This window comes from Tetrahymena thermophila, assembly GCF_000189635.1.
Source record: "Tetrahymena thermophila SB210 genomic scaffold scf_8254697, whole genome shotgun sequence".
Classification (NCBI taxonomy): Eukaryota; Ciliophora; class Oligohymenophorea; order Hymenostomatida; family Tetrahymenidae; genus Tetrahymena; species Tetrahymena thermophila.
Window position 1 is genome coordinate 825,524 of NW_002476463.1, and position 20,901 is coordinate 846,424.

The 20,901-nt window shown below is 22.1% G+C and overlaps 6 protein-coding genes across 6 annotated transcripts; all 6 read left to right on the forward strand. All coding sequences in view use genetic code 6, as the record gives it.

Moving 5' to 3' along the window:
• Positions 1-608: 608 nt before the first annotated feature.
• TTHERM_000085239 (methyltransferase, putative) lies at positions 609-1,987 on the forward strand (the record flags this gene model as incomplete). Its single annotated transcript, XM_012796777.1, has 5 exons — positions 609-975; positions 1,038-1,132; positions 1,179-1,276; positions 1,342-1,711; positions 1,787-1,987. 5 exons carry the CDS (start codon positions 609-611, stop codon positions 1,985-1,987), a joined length of 1,131 nt encoding a protein of 376 aa, XP_012652231.1.
• A 647-nt stretch (positions 1,988-2,634) lies between these two features.
• TTHERM_00085240 (hypothetical protein) lies at positions 2,635-4,246 on the forward strand (the record flags this gene model as incomplete). The annotated part of the gene is made up of 3 exons (XM_001012671.1): positions 2,635-2,928; positions 3,064-3,162; positions 3,449-4,246. The coding sequence occupies 3 exons, from the start codon at positions 2,635-2,637 to the stop codon at positions 4,244-4,246; spliced, it is 1,191 nt and encodes a 396-aa protein (XP_001012671.1).
• Positions 4,247-5,394: 1,148 nt separating this feature from the next.
• Positions 5,395-6,399, forward strand: TTHERM_00085230 (hypothetical protein; the record flags this gene model as incomplete). Its single annotated transcript, XM_001012670.1, has 1 exon — positions 5,395-6,399. One exon carries the CDS (start codon positions 5,395-5,397, stop codon positions 6,397-6,399), a length of 1,005 nt encoding a protein of 334 aa, XP_001012670.1.
• Positions 6,400-8,354: 1,955 nt separating this feature from the next.
• TTHERM_00085220 (MEK kinase) lies at positions 8,355-10,539 on the forward strand (the record flags this gene model as incomplete). The annotated part of the gene is made up of 2 exons (XM_001012669.2): positions 8,355-8,868; positions 9,761-10,539. 2 exons carry the CDS (start codon positions 8,355-8,357, stop codon positions 10,537-10,539), a joined length of 1,293 nt encoding a protein of 430 aa, XP_001012669.2.
• Positions 10,540-12,717: 2,178 nt separating this feature from the next.
• On the forward strand, positions 12,718-13,738 carry TTHERM_000085199 (hypothetical protein; the record flags this gene model as incomplete). Its single annotated transcript, XM_012796778.1, has 6 exons — positions 12,718-12,793; positions 12,872-12,964; positions 13,027-13,116; positions 13,219-13,308; positions 13,411-13,503; positions 13,587-13,738. 6 exons carry the CDS (start codon positions 12,718-12,720, stop codon positions 13,736-13,738), a joined length of 594 nt encoding a protein of 197 aa, XP_012652232.1.
• A 2,440-nt stretch (positions 13,739-16,178) lies between these two features.
• TTHERM_00085200 (polyubiquitin) lies at positions 16,179-19,661 on the forward strand (the record flags this gene model as incomplete). Its single annotated transcript, XM_001012667.3, has 2 exons — positions 16,179-16,809; positions 16,918-19,661. 2 exons carry the CDS (start codon positions 16,179-16,181, stop codon positions 19,659-19,661), a joined length of 3,375 nt encoding a protein of 1,124 aa, XP_001012667.2.
• Between the last annotated feature and the right edge of the window lie 1,240 nt (positions 19,662-20,901).

Sequence of the window (20,901 nt, forward strand, 5' to 3'; positions counted from 1 at the left end):
TTTGACATTTTTGTATTTTCTTTTTAACTTTTTACTAATTTTTTTAATAGATTCCTAAAATAAATCACAACAAGAGAGGAGAATATGTTTGCAAAAGATGTAAAACATGCTAAGATACTCTAAATATAATTGGTTAACTTGAATAAATTAAGCAATAATATCATACTGAAAGTAAATGTGAGCATCATTCTAATTAATGATTTTAAAAAATTTAAATTAAAATAGATAAATTATCATATCTTGAAATAAATAAATCAATAAATAAATAATAATTAACATATTTTAAATACTTCTTGAATATATTATATAAATTAATATAAATATTTTATTTCCTATCATGTAAATTAATTAATTAAAATTACTCATTTTTATGTTTTGTACAGGTTTTAGTTAAAATATTTGAGTATTCCTAGTAGAGATTGCTTTTTGATTAATGCATTGTATTGAAACATAATTAGCATTTTTTTAATATAAAATTATACCTAACAGAGATATGTTATTAACTACTTTTGATTAATTTCAAAGATATTTTTTAATCAATCTTTATTTATTATTATTTCCGATCACAAATTAATTAATTACTTTATATTTTTCTAATAGCTATAGTAATGTTTAATAGAATCAGCATAGGAGGCAATCCAAAGAAGGATGCAAACAAAGAGGCTTCTAAAAATAGCAATTTTAATTAAAAGAATCAATTCAATTCATAAAAAAAGGGAGAAAACAAAAATACTTTGAGTAGTCTATTACAAAAGCGCTCAAACCCTGAGAAGAGTTAAGATAATTCAAGTGGTAAACCTTATAAGTAGGCCTAAAATAATAATTAAAGTAGCAATAAGAACAACAGTTAGAAACCTTAAAATAACTAATCAAAGTAAAATGATCAAAATAAAAATAAAAAGTTTTAAAAGCACGAAGAAAAGTAGAACTAAAAGAACTAAGATTTAACAAATAGAATCGAATAAGGATTAGTAGGTAATAATAAAATAATATTTCATCAATTAAATTTACTATTTTACAAAAATATTTGCCAATAGGCTCCAAATTCAGAATGATCAACGAATACTTGTACACAACTGATAGCAAAACTTCAGCAGACCATTTTGCAAAAAACAAAGAAGATTTCTTATTAGTAAAAATTGTTAAATTGATTTGTATTTCTAATTTATTATTTTTAGTATCACTAAGGATTCTAAAGTTAAATCGTTAAGTGGCCTGAGAAACCAGTTGATATGATAATAAATGAGCTTAATAGCAATTAGATATTTTAAAATGCGTAATTTAATATATAGTTGACAAAAATTATTGAATGATATTACAATGTTTAAAATAATAAAATAGAGTTATTGCAGATTTAGGGTGCGGAGATGGAAAAATATTTGAATATTTTAGAGATAATAATAAGTTAAAGAGCTTAGACAGTAGTGTAAAGTAAGGAATGAAAGAAGTTCATAGCTTTGATTTGTGTGCACATAAAGATTTTATTAAAGTAGCAGATAGTAAAAATATACCTCTCAAAAATTCTGAATGTGATGTTGTTGTATTTTGTCTTGCATTAATGGGAACCAATTACATAGAATTTTTAACTGAGGCTAATCGCTTACTTAAATTAAATGGCCACCTTATCATTTCTGAAGTAAACTCAAGAATAACTGACATGGATCTATTTATCGGTATGATAGAATGCTTAGGATTTAAACTTTAGAAGAAAGTAAACAATTTAAATTAATCTTAAATCTAAATAAATAAATAAATAATTTATTTTATTATTTTCATCTAATAAAAGATTTTACCAAACACTTATTTCTGCTTCTTGACATTTAAGAAACTTGCTGATAATAAATTAAAGTTAAATTCCTAAATACTAAATTAAAATAAAAACTTTAAGACAAAATATATCGCTAAATTCCCTAAAACTAAAGATCAATCAGACGTTTTATACATCTCATAATCTCTCCTCAAGCCTTGCATTTATAAAAAAAGATGAATTAAATAATATCTTAAATAAATATTATATTTAGTGTATGTAGTAAGTTTTAATTACATTTAAAATATTCCAATTTATAAATTTCAAAAAAAATAATTATAATTATTTATTTAAATTTAAACCATAATTCTAAATACTTTTTTTGCTTTTTGCAGTATTTATTTTTTTTTAGATATTCCTTTTAAAAAAAATATTTTTAAATTAAATTAACTTGTGCTTTGAAATTATATTTATAAATATATTTTTTTTATTTTATCCTTCTTGTAAATCAAAAATAATAATAAATTTTTATAATTTTGATAGAATTATGGTGAGAGAGGCCAATAATAAAATTAAATTTTTATCTTAGCTTTCCAAATAACTTATAAGATTATATATAACTTTACTATATACAAAAATAACAATTTCTTATTTGTTCCACTAAATTTGCTGGATCAATATATACTATTATAGATTTTCATTGTAGTTCTATGAAAAAATGATTGGCGTCATGCGAGAAAATTATCAATTAATAATTAATTAATTGGTTCTGTTTATACATCTATTTATTTATTACTGAATTTAGTTATAAAAAAAAAGATTCTTGAAAATAAATCTAAAGTAATAAAACACATAAAGAATATTATAAAATCCAATTTTTGCAAAAAATGTCAATAAGTTTTAGTGAAATTCCATAGGTCATTACTGTTGAAGATTCTCCAAAAGGTAGAGACAGTTCGTCAAATATTAAAAGTGATAGTATTAAAGTTAAGGTTCCTACATTACAAGAAAAGCTTTAAAACAAATTAAAAAATGAAGAGAATCGCATAAATGAGCAAAGCAAAAAGTTGCTTGAACAGCTAGAATAAAATAAAAGAAATTTCCAACTTGAGCAAATCAAACTGCACAAAACACTTATCAAATAAAAAAAATAAGAAAATTATCAATTGTTAAAATCTATGGTAAATATTTACTTTATCATTCATTAAACTAATTTATATAAGTTACTAATGTATGTTAATTCATACATTTTTTAAAATATTGAAATAAATATCCTAATTTTATTGAGTTAATTAAGTTATTTTTAAATATTTTAGAGCGATGGACAACCTAAGCATCCACACGATTTTAAGAAGGCTAACAAAGAATTAGAAGTTTTCAAGGAAAGAGGATTTTTGCTGCCAACAATCGAAGAGGTAAAAACTTCATTAAAATTTTAGTTGAATATAAACTTTTTATCCTATAATATTCTATTGGCTGATATTTTATTAATAATCTATCTAAATAATCAGTCAGAGATAGATGATATTTTTATTTATTAACTATAAATATGTTTGTTTTACTATTTTGATTATTATTTATTCATTTACTTTTTAAAATTTTTTCAATAAATAGTTTTAATATGTTTTATTTTAATTTCTATTCAAATTATAAATTTGATTTTATATTAATTATTTTTTGCTTTATATGATATGATGATAGGCTAGATAAGAATAACAGCTAGAAAAACAAAAAGAGAAGTTTAGATAAACGTATCTCAAAGCAAAGGCAGTTTCTTAAATAGAAATTCCATTTTTCCCTACAACTTAAATCCCTAAATTCTTTGATAACATCCATTTAATGAAAAGTGCTGAAGAAGGTTAATAAGTAAGCAGCTAATATCCTACTGCATAAAAGAAGCTTGGCTTATTAGTATCTAGCAATAATATTAAAAGTTTATAAAATATTCACATTTCAAACGATAATTAAAGAAGCCCTGAAAAATCAGTTAACAAAGGTTCTCTAATGTAGCAATCTCAAATAGAAATGTATCATTTAAAGCCAACATCAGCTAATAATTTAGCACTATTCTAATAACAACTGCATTAGTAAAATGAAGAAATATCACAATATAAAAATGCAAAGAGTATGAACAGTATTTCATCTTTAAGAAGAAATCAATATTCGATGTCAAATCTTAGCACAGAAGCTGGAAGCTAGTAGAAAAATAAGTAATGGATAAATGCTTATCATTAAAAAGAGATATTTAGTCGCCCTCTTTATAACAATTTAGACATAAAACTATAAGGAAACAATCCTCATTTTAAACCTTTTAAACCAACGAAAACTTAAGGTTATGATTTCAATAAATACATATCACTAGAAGCTGGTGAAAGAGATAGCAAATCAGCAAACTTAAAGAAACTTTAAGATATATAAGCAATAAATTTCGAAGATGAGCCATTTGAAATTAAGCCTCCTTCATAGTTCAACTCTTTAACTAGAATTGATAACTATTGATAAAGAATCAATTAAATGATAATAATCAAATAAAATCAGATTTAAAAATCTACAAAGATTTACAACAAATTATATTTAAATGTGTGAAATTTGCCAAAATTTACTTTAATTTAATCAGTTTAAAATATAAATTTTAAGCTTTATAATAATTTTTCCCAAATAAATATTAAATAAATCAATTTACTAAAAAAATATTCCTCTGAGTTAATTCTGTGTATTTGGATGATTGATCATTTATTTACTTTTGTTTTATATATCTATCTATCATAAAAATCTTCTTTGAGTAATTAAACACAATAATGGCGATTTTATAAATACATTTTTAAGTTAATTTTATTATTTATCTTAAAATATACTCTATTTTCTATTAAATTTTACATATATGTTTTTAAAAGTTTTTAATTTTATATTAATTTACTATTTAAAAATTACTGTAAAATTTATGATATAAGTTGGTCATTATTAATGAGAGTAATTAGTATTATCATTAATTAAATGAATTTTATAGTTTTATAATAACCCTTTCATTACGATAATTTATAATATTATTCAAAATCTTGCTAAGTAGTTTATTTCTATCTAAAAAATGAATGAAAATTACTGTTTAAAAAATAAATTATCTAAAAATGTATTAATTTTTGCAATTCTGAATTAAAGAGTTTATAAAAAAAAATGTACCAATGTGTTTATATCTCCACACTTATAGATAAGCATAAGACGATATTCAGAGGATTAATTTTAGCAAAGTGGTGATATGTATTCAATTTGATGAATATACTAATATATACACCTTGCTTATATTTAATCTTTTTTTTTAACTTGTTTTTATTTGTGGTTTGAAACATAAAATAGTGTCATTCTTAATTAGAACATAAATGCTTATAAATTTAAATTTTCTGAGTTATTATTATTTGTGGGTCTTCTTAATTGAAATTGATTTAATTATATCTTTTAATAAATAATATTTATGTTTTGTATAAAGTATAAATAGACTCTTTACTTTTAGCGCTATATTTAATTGCAATTCTCTAAAGTAGTAGTTCATAATATTTCCAATCTAAAACAAAGAGATTTTCATATTATTTTACAAATTATTTTCAATCAATAATTTAACATTAAATAGAATTTTACTCATTTAAAACTCAAAAATGGCTTGCTCCCAATATGAATATGTTAAAAAATTCGAAACATACTAAACCCTTTTGCCTAATACTTACATAGTAGTTAGAATTGACGGAAAAGGATTTACTAAATTTACTGCAAATCACAATTTTGAAAAACCAAACGACAAAAGAGGTTTAGATTTAATGAACAAAGCAGCTGAGAGTGTTATGGAAACATTTAATGAAATTATGTTGGCTTATGGCTAATCTGATGAGTTCTCTTTTGTTTTCAAAAAAGATGCTGAATTATACTAAAGAAGAACTGAAAAAATAGTTTCATGTGTAGTTTCTTGCTTTACTGCTGCTTATGCTATGCATTTTAGCGACTACTTCAATATTAAACCTTCTTTTTTACCTATGTTTGATGCTAGAGCAGTTTGCTACCCTGATTTTAAAAATTTAAGGGATTACCTCAACTGGAGACAAGTTGATTGTCACATTAACAATCTTTACAATACTTGTTTTTGGACTATGGTCCAGAAGGGAAACATGACTCCTTAGAAAGCATAAGAAATCCTGAAAGATACCTTAAGCGATAGAAAAAATGAAATATTATTTAATGATTATGGAATTAACTATGCAAAGTTAGAACCTCAATTCAGAAAAGGATCCACTTTAATAAGAGTTTTAGTTCTCAAAGATAAGCATGCTAACAAAGAAGCAGAATAAGCGGAATCTTAACAAAAAAGAGAAAAATGTGAAGAAAATTAAGGATTAAACAAAGAAGGTGCTTTATAGTAGTAAAATGAAGAGGGAGAAGAACAAAAAGAGAATGCAGAAGAACTTCTAAAGGAGGAATCTGATTCTGTAATGACAAAAGGAGAAAAAAAATATATCGCTGGATAGAAAAAGTAGAAGAAATTAAATAGCAAGTAGCTAGAAAAGATTGAAAAAAGTAAATATCGCTCAAAAATAATTACATTATCTGACGACATAATCTAAAATGAATTTTGGGATAAGTACAAAGACTCGCTAAAGCTTCAAGAGTGATTGGCTAAAATTAAGAATAAATTAGAATTATTTAAAAATTTAAAAAGTAATTATAATAAGAAGTAAGATTTATTTATTTATAATTTTAAATCAAGACATTACTTAGATTGATTAAAGATGTAATAGAAAGATTACTACAAGCACAATAAGATTACAAATAAACAATTCATTAAGTATATAAAAGCATTAATAATTAAAGGGTTATTACCTATTTGTCAAATCATAATATTCTTTTGTAAACTGTGTATCTAGTTGGATTAATTTATTTATTTATGAATGAATGAATAATGTATTTTATTTACAAATCTACTGGATTTAATATTTCATGATTTAATAAAAAAAGATACTTTTTAAATACAATTTATAAGCGCTATCAAGATTTACTAATTATAATTTTACTTTTTTGCATCAAGCGCAATGAACTAATTTAATTTTCATTAACTTAATTCATCAGAATCTATTTATTAAATTAAGAATAAATAAAAACTTAAAATAAATCTTGCTCTTTTCTTTTTGTATTCGAAGGATTAATGCTAATTATAGAGTACTTCGTTATAAATTGTTGAGATTAGAAAATATTAAATATATTTAAGGTGTTTTTAAGTTGATGACAAGAAATAAAAAATCATCTATTTCATTGTAATTTATTTAAAAAATTTAATAAATAACCTTCTCTCAAAATCTAACTTTTGTTCAGCTAAATTTTTAGATAAAATTCCTACTATTTTTTATCTTTTGGGAATGTTCAAAGAAAAAGAAAAATACTAGTAAAATTATAAAAAATATTTTAGCTAATCTAAATTTTAGAATTAAAATATTGTTAAATTTAAACAAAACTTTATTTTCAGTTATGTTTGTTGGCACTTTCTTAAAAAAAGTATATTGTATCTAATTTTATAAATTTGTTACTGAAACATGCTTTTTAAATTGACTGGCTAAAAATTTCCTTCTAAAGTGAGTTATTTCTGTTTAAAAACAATAACTTATACTGAAAATATTATCAAAGATATGTTTCGTTTCTACATTTGTTGGAAATGAGCAATTGTAAAATTATGAAAAATATTTTAAAATTCAACCAAACGAAATATGTAAAAAGAAGAAAAATTAACATTCAACTAATTTAAACTAATATTTTATAAATTTAAAATCGAATTATACATCAATTATTATATTAATTTTTAAGGAGTTTTCTTTGTTTTTTTAGCATGTAGCTTTCAGATTTTTTTAATATCTTCTTCTGTTTTATTTAAAAAAGATTGATCTAAATAGATCTCAAATCAATGCAAGAATTATTTCAATATTTTACTTAACGCTTATAGTACAATTTTTTTTTCTTAAAATTTTCTATAAAACTAATTCACTTTTTCTTGACTATTCAAATACTAGAAAATGTTAACAAAAAGATTTAAATGGTTTTATTTTATGAAAAGTACCTATTTAGTAATAAATAATACTTGGAAATATAAAAATAAAAAGATATCTTCATATAAAGTAAAATTTTCTTAGTGGAGCTTATTTGGAAAAAAATTAAATTCAGTAATCGATAATAATTGCATAAAAAAGTTAATTAGCGAAAAGACATAAATAAAGAAAGATTGGGTGTATTTGTCATAAATTAATACTACTGGAGCGAAATTCAAGCATTTATTAATGGAAAATGACGATTGAGTTAGCTATCTAACTAGCTTTGATTTTGATTAATTTAATTATTGAGAATTGAACATACACACATATATATATATAATATATAGTGAATTGAATTGATGAATTGAATTAAGTCGTTTATAAAGTATTGTATTTTTTATGATTATTTATTAATGATTGATCACCTTAATTTTAAAATTATCGCAGACAAATAAAAAATAAATAATTTTTATAAAAACAAAACATTCATTTTCAAAGAAAAACCTAAGTAAAAAAACTTTAAAAAATAAATAAATAAATAAACAAAATAAATGGACAAAAAGTTATCTTCCAAGAATTTTTCCGACTGGGAGGTTGGTGATAGATATGATCTTATTAAGGTTGTAGGTAGTGGTTCTTATGGTTCTGTAGCTGAAGCTACTGACAAGAAATCAGGCAAGAAAGTTGCCATTAAGAGATTGAATGGTATCTTCGAAGACAATGTTGACTGCAAACGTATTCTTAGAGAAATTCACTTGTTACGTATTTTAAATCACCCTAACCTTATTAGAATCAATGAAATTATTGAACCTAAGGACTTATAGAACTTCGACACTCTTTATGTCGTTACTGAATATTGCTAATCCGACCTTAAAAAGCTCTTCAAGTCACCTATTCACTTGTGCATGATCCAAGTTTAAACATTAACCTACAACATTCTCACTGGTATTAAATATCTCCACTCTGCTGAAGTACTTCATAGAGATCTCAAGCCTGCTAACGTCCTTATCAATGAAGATTGCTCTGTCAAGATTTGTGACTTTGGTCTCGCCAGATCTGTAGAAGGTAATTAAAATCTCAGATTTTCATTTTTCACTTTCTCACTTTTGATTGGCTTTATCATTTATTTAACACTTTTAAGGATGAAAATGATCCTCCTTCTTCTATTTCTCAAATACCATAAAGTCAAATAGTAATAATAAATGTTAAATAACAATATCATGTTAAATTGCTATACAACTTCTACTTTTTGATTCATTTAAAACTCATTTTTATACATTTTTCTATCAAATATAATCTAATTGGTTTTAAAAAAACCGAATTTCTAAAACTAATCTAAAGAAATTCTTAAACAGAATTAATATCCACAGGCAATGACTTCAAGAAGTCGTTGTTTAAACAAACACTACTCCAAAATATTATTAAAATTAAAAAAAAATCTCCACATTGAAGATGATCTGCAAGAGTTTATCCTAAAAACTCGAGTAATAAATAAATAAAAGAAATATAAATAGATCAAATTGTTAAATGAATAATCGAGTTTGTTTCTAAAAAAATAAAATAAACAATAAAAGTCTACTTAACATAGCTCATTTCATGATGAATTTAGCTAATAAATAGATGATAACCTAGCAATCTTAGTAAATTAGGAAAATATAATTCAAGATTAATAATAGATAGTCAAGGCGATAGAAACAAAGAAAGAAAGAAAAAATAAAAATAGATATTTCAGCAAACAAAATAGCAAAATAAAATTCTATGAAAAAAAAACATAAAGAAATTTAAATAATTATCAGCAAGCATCAAATTAATTATTGTAAAAAGCAGATAGATAGATAGATTAAAAATTCTTATGTTAATCTAAGAATAAATTTTAGCCAACAATAATTTTTTTAATTAAAAAATTGTCTTTTTTATTTTTATTAAATAAATAATTAATTAAATTAATAAAATAAAGGTATTGAAGGTGCACATATTTATGATGATAGAAATAGCAACAGCCCTCAAAAGTAATAAACCAGTAGCCAAAGCCCTGAAAAGCCTGCAGCTACCAGCAGTGGAAGACCTAAACTTTCTAAAGAAAAGGGAATTAACTCTAAAACCACTAAGAGAGAATTGACTGGCCACGTAGTTACTCGTTGGTACAGAGCTCCCGAATTGATTCTTTTGGAAAAAGATTACACTGCTGCCATTGATATCTGGAGTATTGGTTGTATCTTCGCTGAATTGATGAATATGATCAAGGAAAACTCCCCCACCTTCTTAGATAGATCTCCTCTTTTCCCTGGTAGCAGCTGCTTCCCCCTCTCACCTGATAGAAACAACACAGTTAAGTAGGGTGGATTCCCCCACAGCCACAGTGATTAATTGAATGTCATCTTCTCAGTCTTGGGTACCCCTAATGAAGAAGATATGGACTTCGTCACTGATGCTAAGGCTATCGAATATTTAAAGAGCTTCAAGCAAAAGAAGAGAGTCGACTTCAAGGATTTATTCCCAGCTGCCACCCCTGAATGTATTGATTTCTTGAACAAAACCCTTGTCTTCAACCCTCGTAAAAGAATTACTATTGATGCTGCCCTCAACCATCCTCTCTTTACCCCTGTCAGAGATATCAAGAAAGAAGTATTTGCTGATGGCTCCGTTGTTCTTCCCTTTGAAAAAGAAGGAGACATGGCTATACCTAGACTCCGTGAACTCTTCATCGAAGAAATCAAGCGTTATCACACTAAGTGAGAGAAAAACTTTTATGCATCTATATTGGATTTGTAGATATCTGAAGCAAGCAATAACTACTAATTTTGATAACTTTATTAATAAATCACAAATATTATCTAAATACCATCTATTTATATGACTTGCTCAGATATAACATATAGGCAGTAAGTAGCCTGCGTGCTCAAGAAAAACAATATAGATCTCCTTTAAAAAATCCTTCACATAAATAACAATCTTACTTCTCCAAAACCACACATTTATTCATTAAATCAATATATCTATTACTAAATATATTTTTTGTTTTATTTACTCTAACTAAACAAACATGTCAGTCAGTCAGTTTATCATCTTTTTATTTCTTATAAATTAAATTAACTTTCCTCATCAAATAAATACTTTGAATTAATCTTTTCAAAGAATATATAAACAAATAAATAAATAAATTCAATTAATTCTTAACTAACATTAAACTATCAAAAAATTACTTCAAAATGAATGCTGTAATTTTTTTTACTAATATTTATTAAAAGTTATTTTATAAAAAATAAAGAGAATTAATTAAATAATGACTGAAACCTTCAAAACTGTAACATTAACTAAAAAAATGTTATTTTTAGATATCTTAATCATTTTATATAGAAAATAAATTTAATAATTTATTAATACTTTTTAGATTTTATAAGATATTAAAGTATCTACATTCAGTATGAATTTATCAGGTAGTTTGCTTTAAACACATTAGCCAATCAGATTTTTTAATTTAATTAGAAGTAGATGCTATAATTTTCTTAAATTTATACACATTAACATGCCAAAGATTGAAATTAGAGATAAACATTGTAGTAAATAAGGTTAGATTAGTATATTTATTATCATTTTATTGTAATGATAAATTTTATTATTATTAATTTTTTACCTAAAAATATTATAAATTTATTTTGACTGAAAAAATTAAGAGAATTAATTAAATAGTGACTCAAAGAAAGCCTTAAAAATTGTACCATGAACTAAAAAGCTAATTTTTAGATACCTTAATTATTTTATATAAAATATTATGACTTGTTAGATTTTATAAGATATTAAAACATCTCCATTCAATATAAATTTATTAAAATAAGGTGGTTTATTTAAATACATGAGCTAATCAGATTTTCCTAATTTAATTAGCAAGTAGATGCTTTAATTAATTCACTTTAATTTGCTTGTAGATGCTATAATTTTCTTAAATTTATACATGTCAACTGTTAAAGATAGAAATTAGAGATAAATATTGTAGTAAATATGGTTAGGTTAGAACATTTATTATCATTTTTTTGTGATGATTAATTTTTGAATTATTAATTTTTTACTTAAAAATATTATTAAATTTATTTTTTGCATTTATTAAGATTTCTTTCAATGATATATTTAAATATTTATAAAGATTGGAAACTATCTTTTTTTTTTATAAATTAATTAAAAAAATAAAATTGCTATTAAAAAATAGAAAGATCTAAAAATAAATTAACAAAAAATAAAATAATAAAAAACTCATGGAAAAAGAAAAAAGTTATCATTTTGTAAATATTTTTATATATTTTAAAAAATTTACAAAATTATTTATGATTAATAGCTAATTAATTAATCTGATTACTAAAACGCTGAATTGAAACAATTGCATTTACTTAAGTAAATATTTATTTACTTTTTTAACATATTCCTTAATCTAAAAATTAAACTTTTGCTTTAATTTAGGAAGTAAAAAATAATCAACTAGAGTGTTTTTTTTTATAAATTGAAATGTTGTTCGAAACTCATTTCCTTATCAGTTAACCTTGAGTAAATTTTCTTTTATTTATATTTTTTTAAAATAATTAAAAAATTCAATCTTTAAAAGCTTTTATTTTTAACTCAACCATAAAATATCTTTAGCTTTTATTATTAATTCGATTTTTAAGACATTAATTCTTCATTCAATTTTACCAAGTTTCTTAAATGAAAAAAAGTTTCATTATTTTATTAAAATAAATTCATTAGAGAAAATGATATCAGTGTGCCATGCATATTTAATTTGATGAAAGTGATTCAAAAATTAAAAAACTTAGAAAAAATAAACCTAAAATTAGAGTAAGTAGTTATTAAAATTTGATTTTATAATAATCCAAATATTATCTACTGTCTCTTAATTGAATATTTAAATAAGAAAAAATAGAATTGATGCTTAATGCATAAAAATAATAGTTGAAGGGTTTTAAAAATGCTCTAAGCTTTAAAATGTAGATTTAAATTTAAGGTATTTATTTATTTTTTACTTATTAAATTCTTTTATTTTATGAAATTAAAAATTAATTTAAATATTTTATCATTAAAGTTTTAATCGCAGATTGGATAAAAAGGCATTATAAAACTTATCTTATGGAGTGTCATAATGCAAAAATATAACTCATTTATGCCTAAGTTTTCAGTATTTTATTAGAATCATATAAATTTAAATTATTTCACAATAACTATAAATTTATTTCAAAGAGAAAACAAAATAGATGACGATTCTTTATATGAATTAAGCTCTGGTATTTCAGAATGCTAAAATCTTTAGTAATTTGCTATCAATTTAAGGTAAATTTTAAATAACAAAATTCCAAAAATCTTCAAAAATAATTATAATAAATTAAATTTGGTTTTTCATCTATCTATTAATTAATTAAAAAAATTATTTAGAAAAAGTTAAATTACACCAGTTGGAATAATAATCCTAGCTTAGTCCTTATTAAATTGCAAAGCTCTAGAAAATCTATCAATTAATTTAGCGTAAAATTTTATTTTATTTTTCTATTATGTCTCAACAAATAATTTCAATTTAGAAGCAATATTTTTTTATCATTTAACAAAATAAAAATGTTTAATAAACAGTTAATGCCTAAATGAAAAATACTCTAGCTGCAGTGATTTTGGATATTATCTTTGTTAGCATCAAAATTTAAAAAATTTAGAATTTAATTTTAAGTAATATTAATATTAAATAATTTAATATTTAATTGATAAAAAAATTAATTCATTAATTAAATTATTATTTTAATAAAATCAAGTGAATCATTTTTTAGTTCGTAAGATATTGAAGAGTTAAGCTAAGAGTTAAAAAATATGGAAAATCTTAGTTCTTTAAACATAGAATATTAATTTTAATACAGTTACAGCGATTAATCTTATGATTCTAATAAAAAAATGTTTAAAAGAATGAGCAATTCAACCTTTTTGGGTATTTTAACTAATTTGAATGATTGCCAATAACTTTAAAAGCTGAATCTCAATTTGTCGTAATTTTAGATTTAATTTTTATTTAATTATACTTATTTTGAATTCTATGAATCAAAAGAAAAAATGATATTGGAGATGACTATCTATTTTTTGAATCGTTAAATTTCAAATATCTAAAAACTTTAGATCTCAACATTAGGTAAATTAATTATTTATTAATTATTGAATATATATTATAAATTCTCTTAGTTAAGACTTTTCTCTATATTTCAAAAATTTAAGTTCTTTTTTAGAAACTAAAATTTAAGATCAAAATAAAAAGAGAAAAATCTTAGAGGAGATATTTTATATTTGTTATGTTATATCTATTTAATTATTTTTATTTTTACAAAGTTAAAATTGGAATTGGTCTGAGTGTTTTAATTATTTTGACTTATTTGGTAATATGCATAGTTTATAAGACCTAAAATTGAATCTAAGGTTTAAAATTAATTTAAAATTTTTATGTAAAGTGAACAATTAATTATTGAATTTATTTTTTTTAGCTGTAATAGGTTAAGTATCAAAAATATCCTTTCACTAGGCTTGAATTTAAAAACAAATTAGAATATCTAGAAATTGGATCTAATTATAGCGTATTTTTTTATTTAAATATTATAAAAAATTCCTTTTCAAACAATTCATTAATTTTCTTGAAATAATAAACATTTTTTGTTTATAAATTACTAGTAAGTGTCGACTTAAATTTGTATGTGCCAAAATTCTTTTTAACTAGATATCAGAATGCACACAACTCAAAAGCTTATGCTTAAATCTAGAGTAAGTTTATTTACTTTATATTTTCAATTCTTACAAAATCAGAGACTAAATTATTAAAAAGAATAAAAGTCCATCATATATTTATTGTAAAATAAAAGAGGATAATTTGATGATGAAGATGAAGAAGCTCAAGAAATACTGTGTAAATTAAAATTATGTACTAATCTTTAAAATCTATAATTAACTTTGAAGTAAATACATATCAATTAACAAATTAATGTTTCAATTGTAATTCAACTGATTTTAATTTTAAAAAGCTGCAGCTAAATTGAATTAGATCCAAGTGAACTACTAAATTTCAAAAATTTATAATCTTTGAATTTAAACATAGAGTAAATTTAGATAACTTTTTTATTATCTATTTTTTTAATTTAAAGTTAATATATTTTACTTTGCTTTTTTCTTATTTTTATTGTTTAGTTAGTTAATATGTTAAAATGAAATAAATTTATTTTTATCTAGCTTTTAGCATATCTAAGATCCTGCTTCTTTAGGAATGGCTATGAAAAAGCTAAAATCGCTTTCCTATTTAATTTTAAAAATATGGTATTTTTATTATTTTTATGGTGCCTAAAATATATTAAATACTTTAAAAAATGGTTAGGACAAATTACAATGTTTATCTTAAAAAATAAATAAACATAGGATAAATTCTTAAAATTAAAAGACTGGTCAAATGCTATCTAAATATTTATTGAATTTTAATAAAATTCAATCTATATTTATTTATTTATTTAATAAAATTCAAAAGTAAAAATAAATAAATATTTGATTTGTAAGTTTATTTAATAATTCTAATTTTTTAAAAATTTTATTTGAAGCATATGTATGTGTGTATGTGTGTATGTATGTATTTTGATTATTTTATGGTTTTATCTTTTGTGATCTTTTATAAGAATTTTACCAAAATAAATATACTTTTAGTGAGCTTATTTTTTAATTTTTATCTTAAATTATAAAATATTATCTAAAAACTCAATTTAATCTAATTTTTAAATGTATTAAATATTTCTAAATATTTTGTTTAAATGGAGTAGGACATTTTAATGATTAATTCGATTATAATTTGAATTTTTTTTTTGATAATTATCGTTGCATTGATATTTTGCTTTGAAAACAAGAAGAATTATATTAGATTAAAGATTAAAATAAATCAATTTAAATTAATTAAATTTGTTTGAATTCCTTTTAATCTTATTACTTTATCAATGCTTAAATTATTTTTAGATTACCTTTCTAATTAGGACATCAACTATATCAATATGGAGAAATTTAACATATTAGAAAGAATACTTAAAATGGCAATAAATCAACAAAATCAAATGAAATGTCTACAATAATTTAAGATAAAAAGATAAATTTTCAATAGTCTTTTAAATTTAAAAAAGTATTAAACGAAATACAAACTAAAAAACAAATACATAAAATACTCAAAATAAATTGTGTTTTGATGTGAATATTCTAATTCATATCCCATTTTAGTTCTATCAAATAAATTCAAGCTTTTAGGATTTACATATAAAAATTTAATTAAATATCAAAAGCAAATTTAATATCTATTCAATAATAAATAAAAGATACAATAACAATTTTAAGCATAAAAGATGGAACTTCAGTAATTCCTTTTAAATTTAAAAAATGATTAGGAGAACTACAAGCCAGATATTTAACTACTTAAATTTTCAGAAATCTTAGCTTAAAATGAATATGATGAGAAAACTTACTATAATACTTATAATATTAAATTTTAATTACAAAATGGACAAAATATATAAATTGCAGTAACTGAAGGAAATACATTAAGCAACTTAAAGATTTCTATATAAAAAACAACAGGAATTCAATATGAAGAATAAATTTTAGTTTTCAGAGATAAAGTTTTGAAAGATGATTAGATGTTATAGGAGTAATTAACAGATTTAACATACGATTGTTGTAAAGCATATGTTTTTGTTAAATCGCAAATAAATACCAATATTTAGATTAAAGATTAAAAAATGAACACTTTTACCATATAAGCCCATTTAATCTCTAAAATAGATTAAATAAAATAACAAGTACACTAATTCACTGGTCTTTAGTCAAATAAGTACCATTTAAAATATAATAACAAAGTTTTATTAGATAAAGAATTTATTTTTGAAATTTGCGGTACTTAATAATAAAATATAACACTTTTTTTGGTAGAAAAAGATCCTAAAGAAATAATTACAATAAATATTATCCTACCTTAAGGTAAAAAAATGTAATTATAAATGTATTTGAGTGATTTGATATATTAGATAAAAGAATAAATATTTCTTTTGGAAAGAATTCCTATATTAATCTAATAGCTTAAAATAGATGACAAAATTTTAAGTAAGTGTGACACATTAACTTTAAGCGAATGCAAAATAAAATAATATTCAAATATATTTGTCATAGTTGAGTAAAATAATGCATGCTTTGTTTAAAACACTTTAGTTACTCTAGCAAATGGTGAAAAGAAAAAAATAAAAGATATTTCTGTTGGTGATTAAGTAATTAGCTACAATTAGGAAGATTAAATAATTGAGGTAGATGTTGTGCAAGAGGTTATGCAATTCAAGGCTAATATATTTTGTAATATATAATTTGAAAATTCAAACATCATTTGTACATTGAATCATCCTTTTTATAACCCTGAAGAAAAAGCATGGAAATGCGTTTATCCTGGTGGAAATTCTACTTTAAAAAATTACTTAAGTGCTAATGATTCGTTATTATTATAGGATAAATCAATATCTTATATAAAAAATATTGATTTTTTTACTACTGAAGAACGATTCATCACTGTTTATCATTTAACCATTTAAAAAAATCATAATTTTTTTGTAAATGGAGTTCTTGCTCATAACAAATATTTATTTGTAAAAACATTAACTGGAAAAACTATTACTTTGGATGTTGAATCTATAGACACAATTTAAAATTTAAAAGCCAAAATATAAGACAAAGAAGGTATACCACCTGATTAGTAGAGATTAATATTTGTTGATAAGTAATTAAGTGATGGAAGAGATTTAAAATTTTATAAAATTCAAAGAGAATCAACATTACATTTAGTTTTAAGATTAAGAGGTGGTTGCTTTGTCTCTAATACATAAATAACTATGGCAAACAATTAAAAAAAATTTATAAATGAAATACAAGAAGGAGATTTAGTAAAAAGCTATAGAATCACAGATTAAACTTTTCAACAAAATGTTGTTACAAGATTCGTTAAGCATGACATTGATTAATTGTGTAAAATAACTTTTGGAAATTAACATGTGGTGTGTACAGTTAACCATAGGTTTTATGATCCAGAGAGCAAATTATGGAAATCAGTTTGCCCTAGTCCTGGCTCAGATATCAGCTTCTTAAAAAAATACGATTATTTACTTTCTGAGGAAGGTGAAAAATTATAAATTACAGAAATTAAAATATTCACCACTAAAAATCCTGTATTTATATACCACATACAAGTAGAAAATAACCATAACTTTTTTGCGAATGGTGTTTTAGCTCATAATATGCAAATTAATATTCAGCGTTAGTAAGGTTCATTAATTAAATTAAATGTCGAACCTTCTTATAAAATTATGGATATTAAAGTAATGATTTTTAAAGAGACTGGCATACAATTAATAGATTAAATTTTAAAATTTGCTGGAAATGAATTAATAGATTAAATGACGCTATCTGATTACTAAATTTGTGAAGGTACAGAGGAATAGACTCTCCATCTTGAATTAAAACAAGATTTAATGGCTTCTATTATTTGCGATGATAAATATGCACCTACCTAGTAAATGCTTGATAAGAAATAAGACAAGAATTAATATGCATAATTTAGAATTATTACTCCTGATTGTAATTACTTTTTTACTTCGAAAAAAGATAAGAAATTCTAATAGCTTGAGGAAAAAATTAAACCTTTAATTAAAGAAGAGTTTTTAATGATTTATGGTGGTAAAATCATAAAAAATAAGCTAGATTCACTTTAAGAATTTACAAAAAATCAAAGCTTTGAAATGATAGTAATTTCAAGCTCTAATGGTGGAGAGTAAATTAATTTATTTGATAAAATATAAAATCTAAACCAATAATAATAACAATGGACTGATGCTATTCTTCAAATTTATAGTAAACATTAAATTTAAGAGACATTTTAATTTGTAACAAACTACATACAGAATCTAAAAGTTTAAGAAAAAATTAAAAAAATTGCTTTACCAATTACAATTTGGACAACTAACCTTTTATACAGATAAATCAATCAAAGTCTTTCGAACAATACATATTCTGATTGGCTTCCATATTTAAAAGAATTTATGAATAGCATCAAATACTTCCCTTACTATTAAGGTAAAGCTTACAGAGGGATAAAAAACTTTTCTTACTAAGATTTTGACTATAAAATTGGAAATTATGTTACTTGGAAAAACATCATATCTTTATCCTTATCTGAGAAACAAGCCAGAAAATTTAGCAGTTTAGAAGGTGCTTTATTTGAAATTGACGTTATAAGTGCTAAGTAGATTTTTCCAGTTTCTGTTTTTTAAGATGAGCAGGAAGTATTGCTTTTACCTTTCTCATGCTTTTTAGTTTAATCAATATAAATATAAGAAGGCAGCCCTATGGTAATTAAGATGAAAGAAATAAGTGTCCCTAGATCTATTTAAGTAGTTATTTGGGTAGATGACAATCCTATCAATAACTATAAATATGCAAACTATATAGAAACATAAAATCCAAATGTAAGCATTGTATTTTGTAAAACTACTTATGAAGCAAATAGGATTTTAAGTTAATTCAATTGGATAGTACATCTAGAACAATCAGCAATTAGGGTTATCACAGATATGGTTAGAATAGAAGAAGATGGCAAGACCAATTAATAGGCAGGATTAGAACTAGCAGAACTTTTATTTAAATAGCTAAAAAAGAGCATAGAAATTATGATTTTTTGTCAAAATGTTGAATAAGCAAATAAAAATTTAAAAGAAAAAAATTTATAAGATGCAAGAATAATAATAACAAACAAAGAAGACAAAGTCATAAAATTTGCTTTATTCTAAATTTGAATTATAATTTTATTAATATATATTGTGACTTGCAAAAACTTGGAAACAGTAGAATTTTTTTATCAAATACATTAATTGAATCAGATATTAATTTTATATTTAACCAAAAGGAAGAGTAAAATTTTATTTTATTTTTGTAATGAGTGTTGAAGATATTTATTTTTTTCTTTAAATATTTTTATATAAGTTATAAAAATTAATTTTTTTAAATCTTTTAAGAATTACATTTATTTATAAAAAAAATATTTTTAATTTTTTTCTTCCTTAAAATCGAACTCTTTCTTGATTAAATTAATTCTTTTCTAAAGGATTAATTTTTCTAATTATCAATTTAATGATCTATCTATTAATGGCATGCTACTCATAAATAATGCTAAATTTTTACAATTTATTTTCTTTTTTGGATTTAATTGTTTTTTATATTAATAATTACCATAGAAAATGAGCAATAATAAAGTAGAGAGTTTTGAAGAGATAGAATTTTTTATCAGATTAGATATTTTAGACAAATAAAAATATATTTACTATTATCAAAAAATAATGTATGTATTATTAGTAAGTATAATCTTATGTAAATATATTTTTAAAGATATATCTAAAATGTTATTTTATTATTTAATCTATTTTTTTCTTAAATTCAACCTTTCAAAAAGATTGAAAATGTTTTTAATAAAATAAAAGAATTTTTTTGCTATTAATACTCATCTTTAGTAAGCGTATTTATTAATATATGTACAAAAATATCATTTATATTAGCATGATCTATTAGACTAATTTTTTATCATTAATCAACTTTTTGTTTCACTTTTAATAATAAGTAATTTAATCAATTATATTAAAATAGACTGATAACCGATTGATTGATATATTTAAAAGTGATTATTTAAAGATATTTTAGTAAATTGTTTGCAAATTATTCTATTTTAAATATCTAAAGATAAATTAAAATATGTATTAAATTACTTTTAATTATATATTTTTTAGCTAAATTTAGATTAAAAATTAAAGCGTCTATCTATTTCTTCAATTACTTAGTTTACTATTAATTTGAATGCGAAGATTATAAATTATAAAAAAATTTCTTATCAAATAATTTTTTGATATAAAATTAACCATAACTGAATGAGTTAATTAAATTACTATTTAATGTAGCATCTACTAAATTAATAGAGTTTTTAATAAATAAAAACAAAATTTTTGATGAATAAATAAATAAAAATTAAATTAAGATAGATAGAAT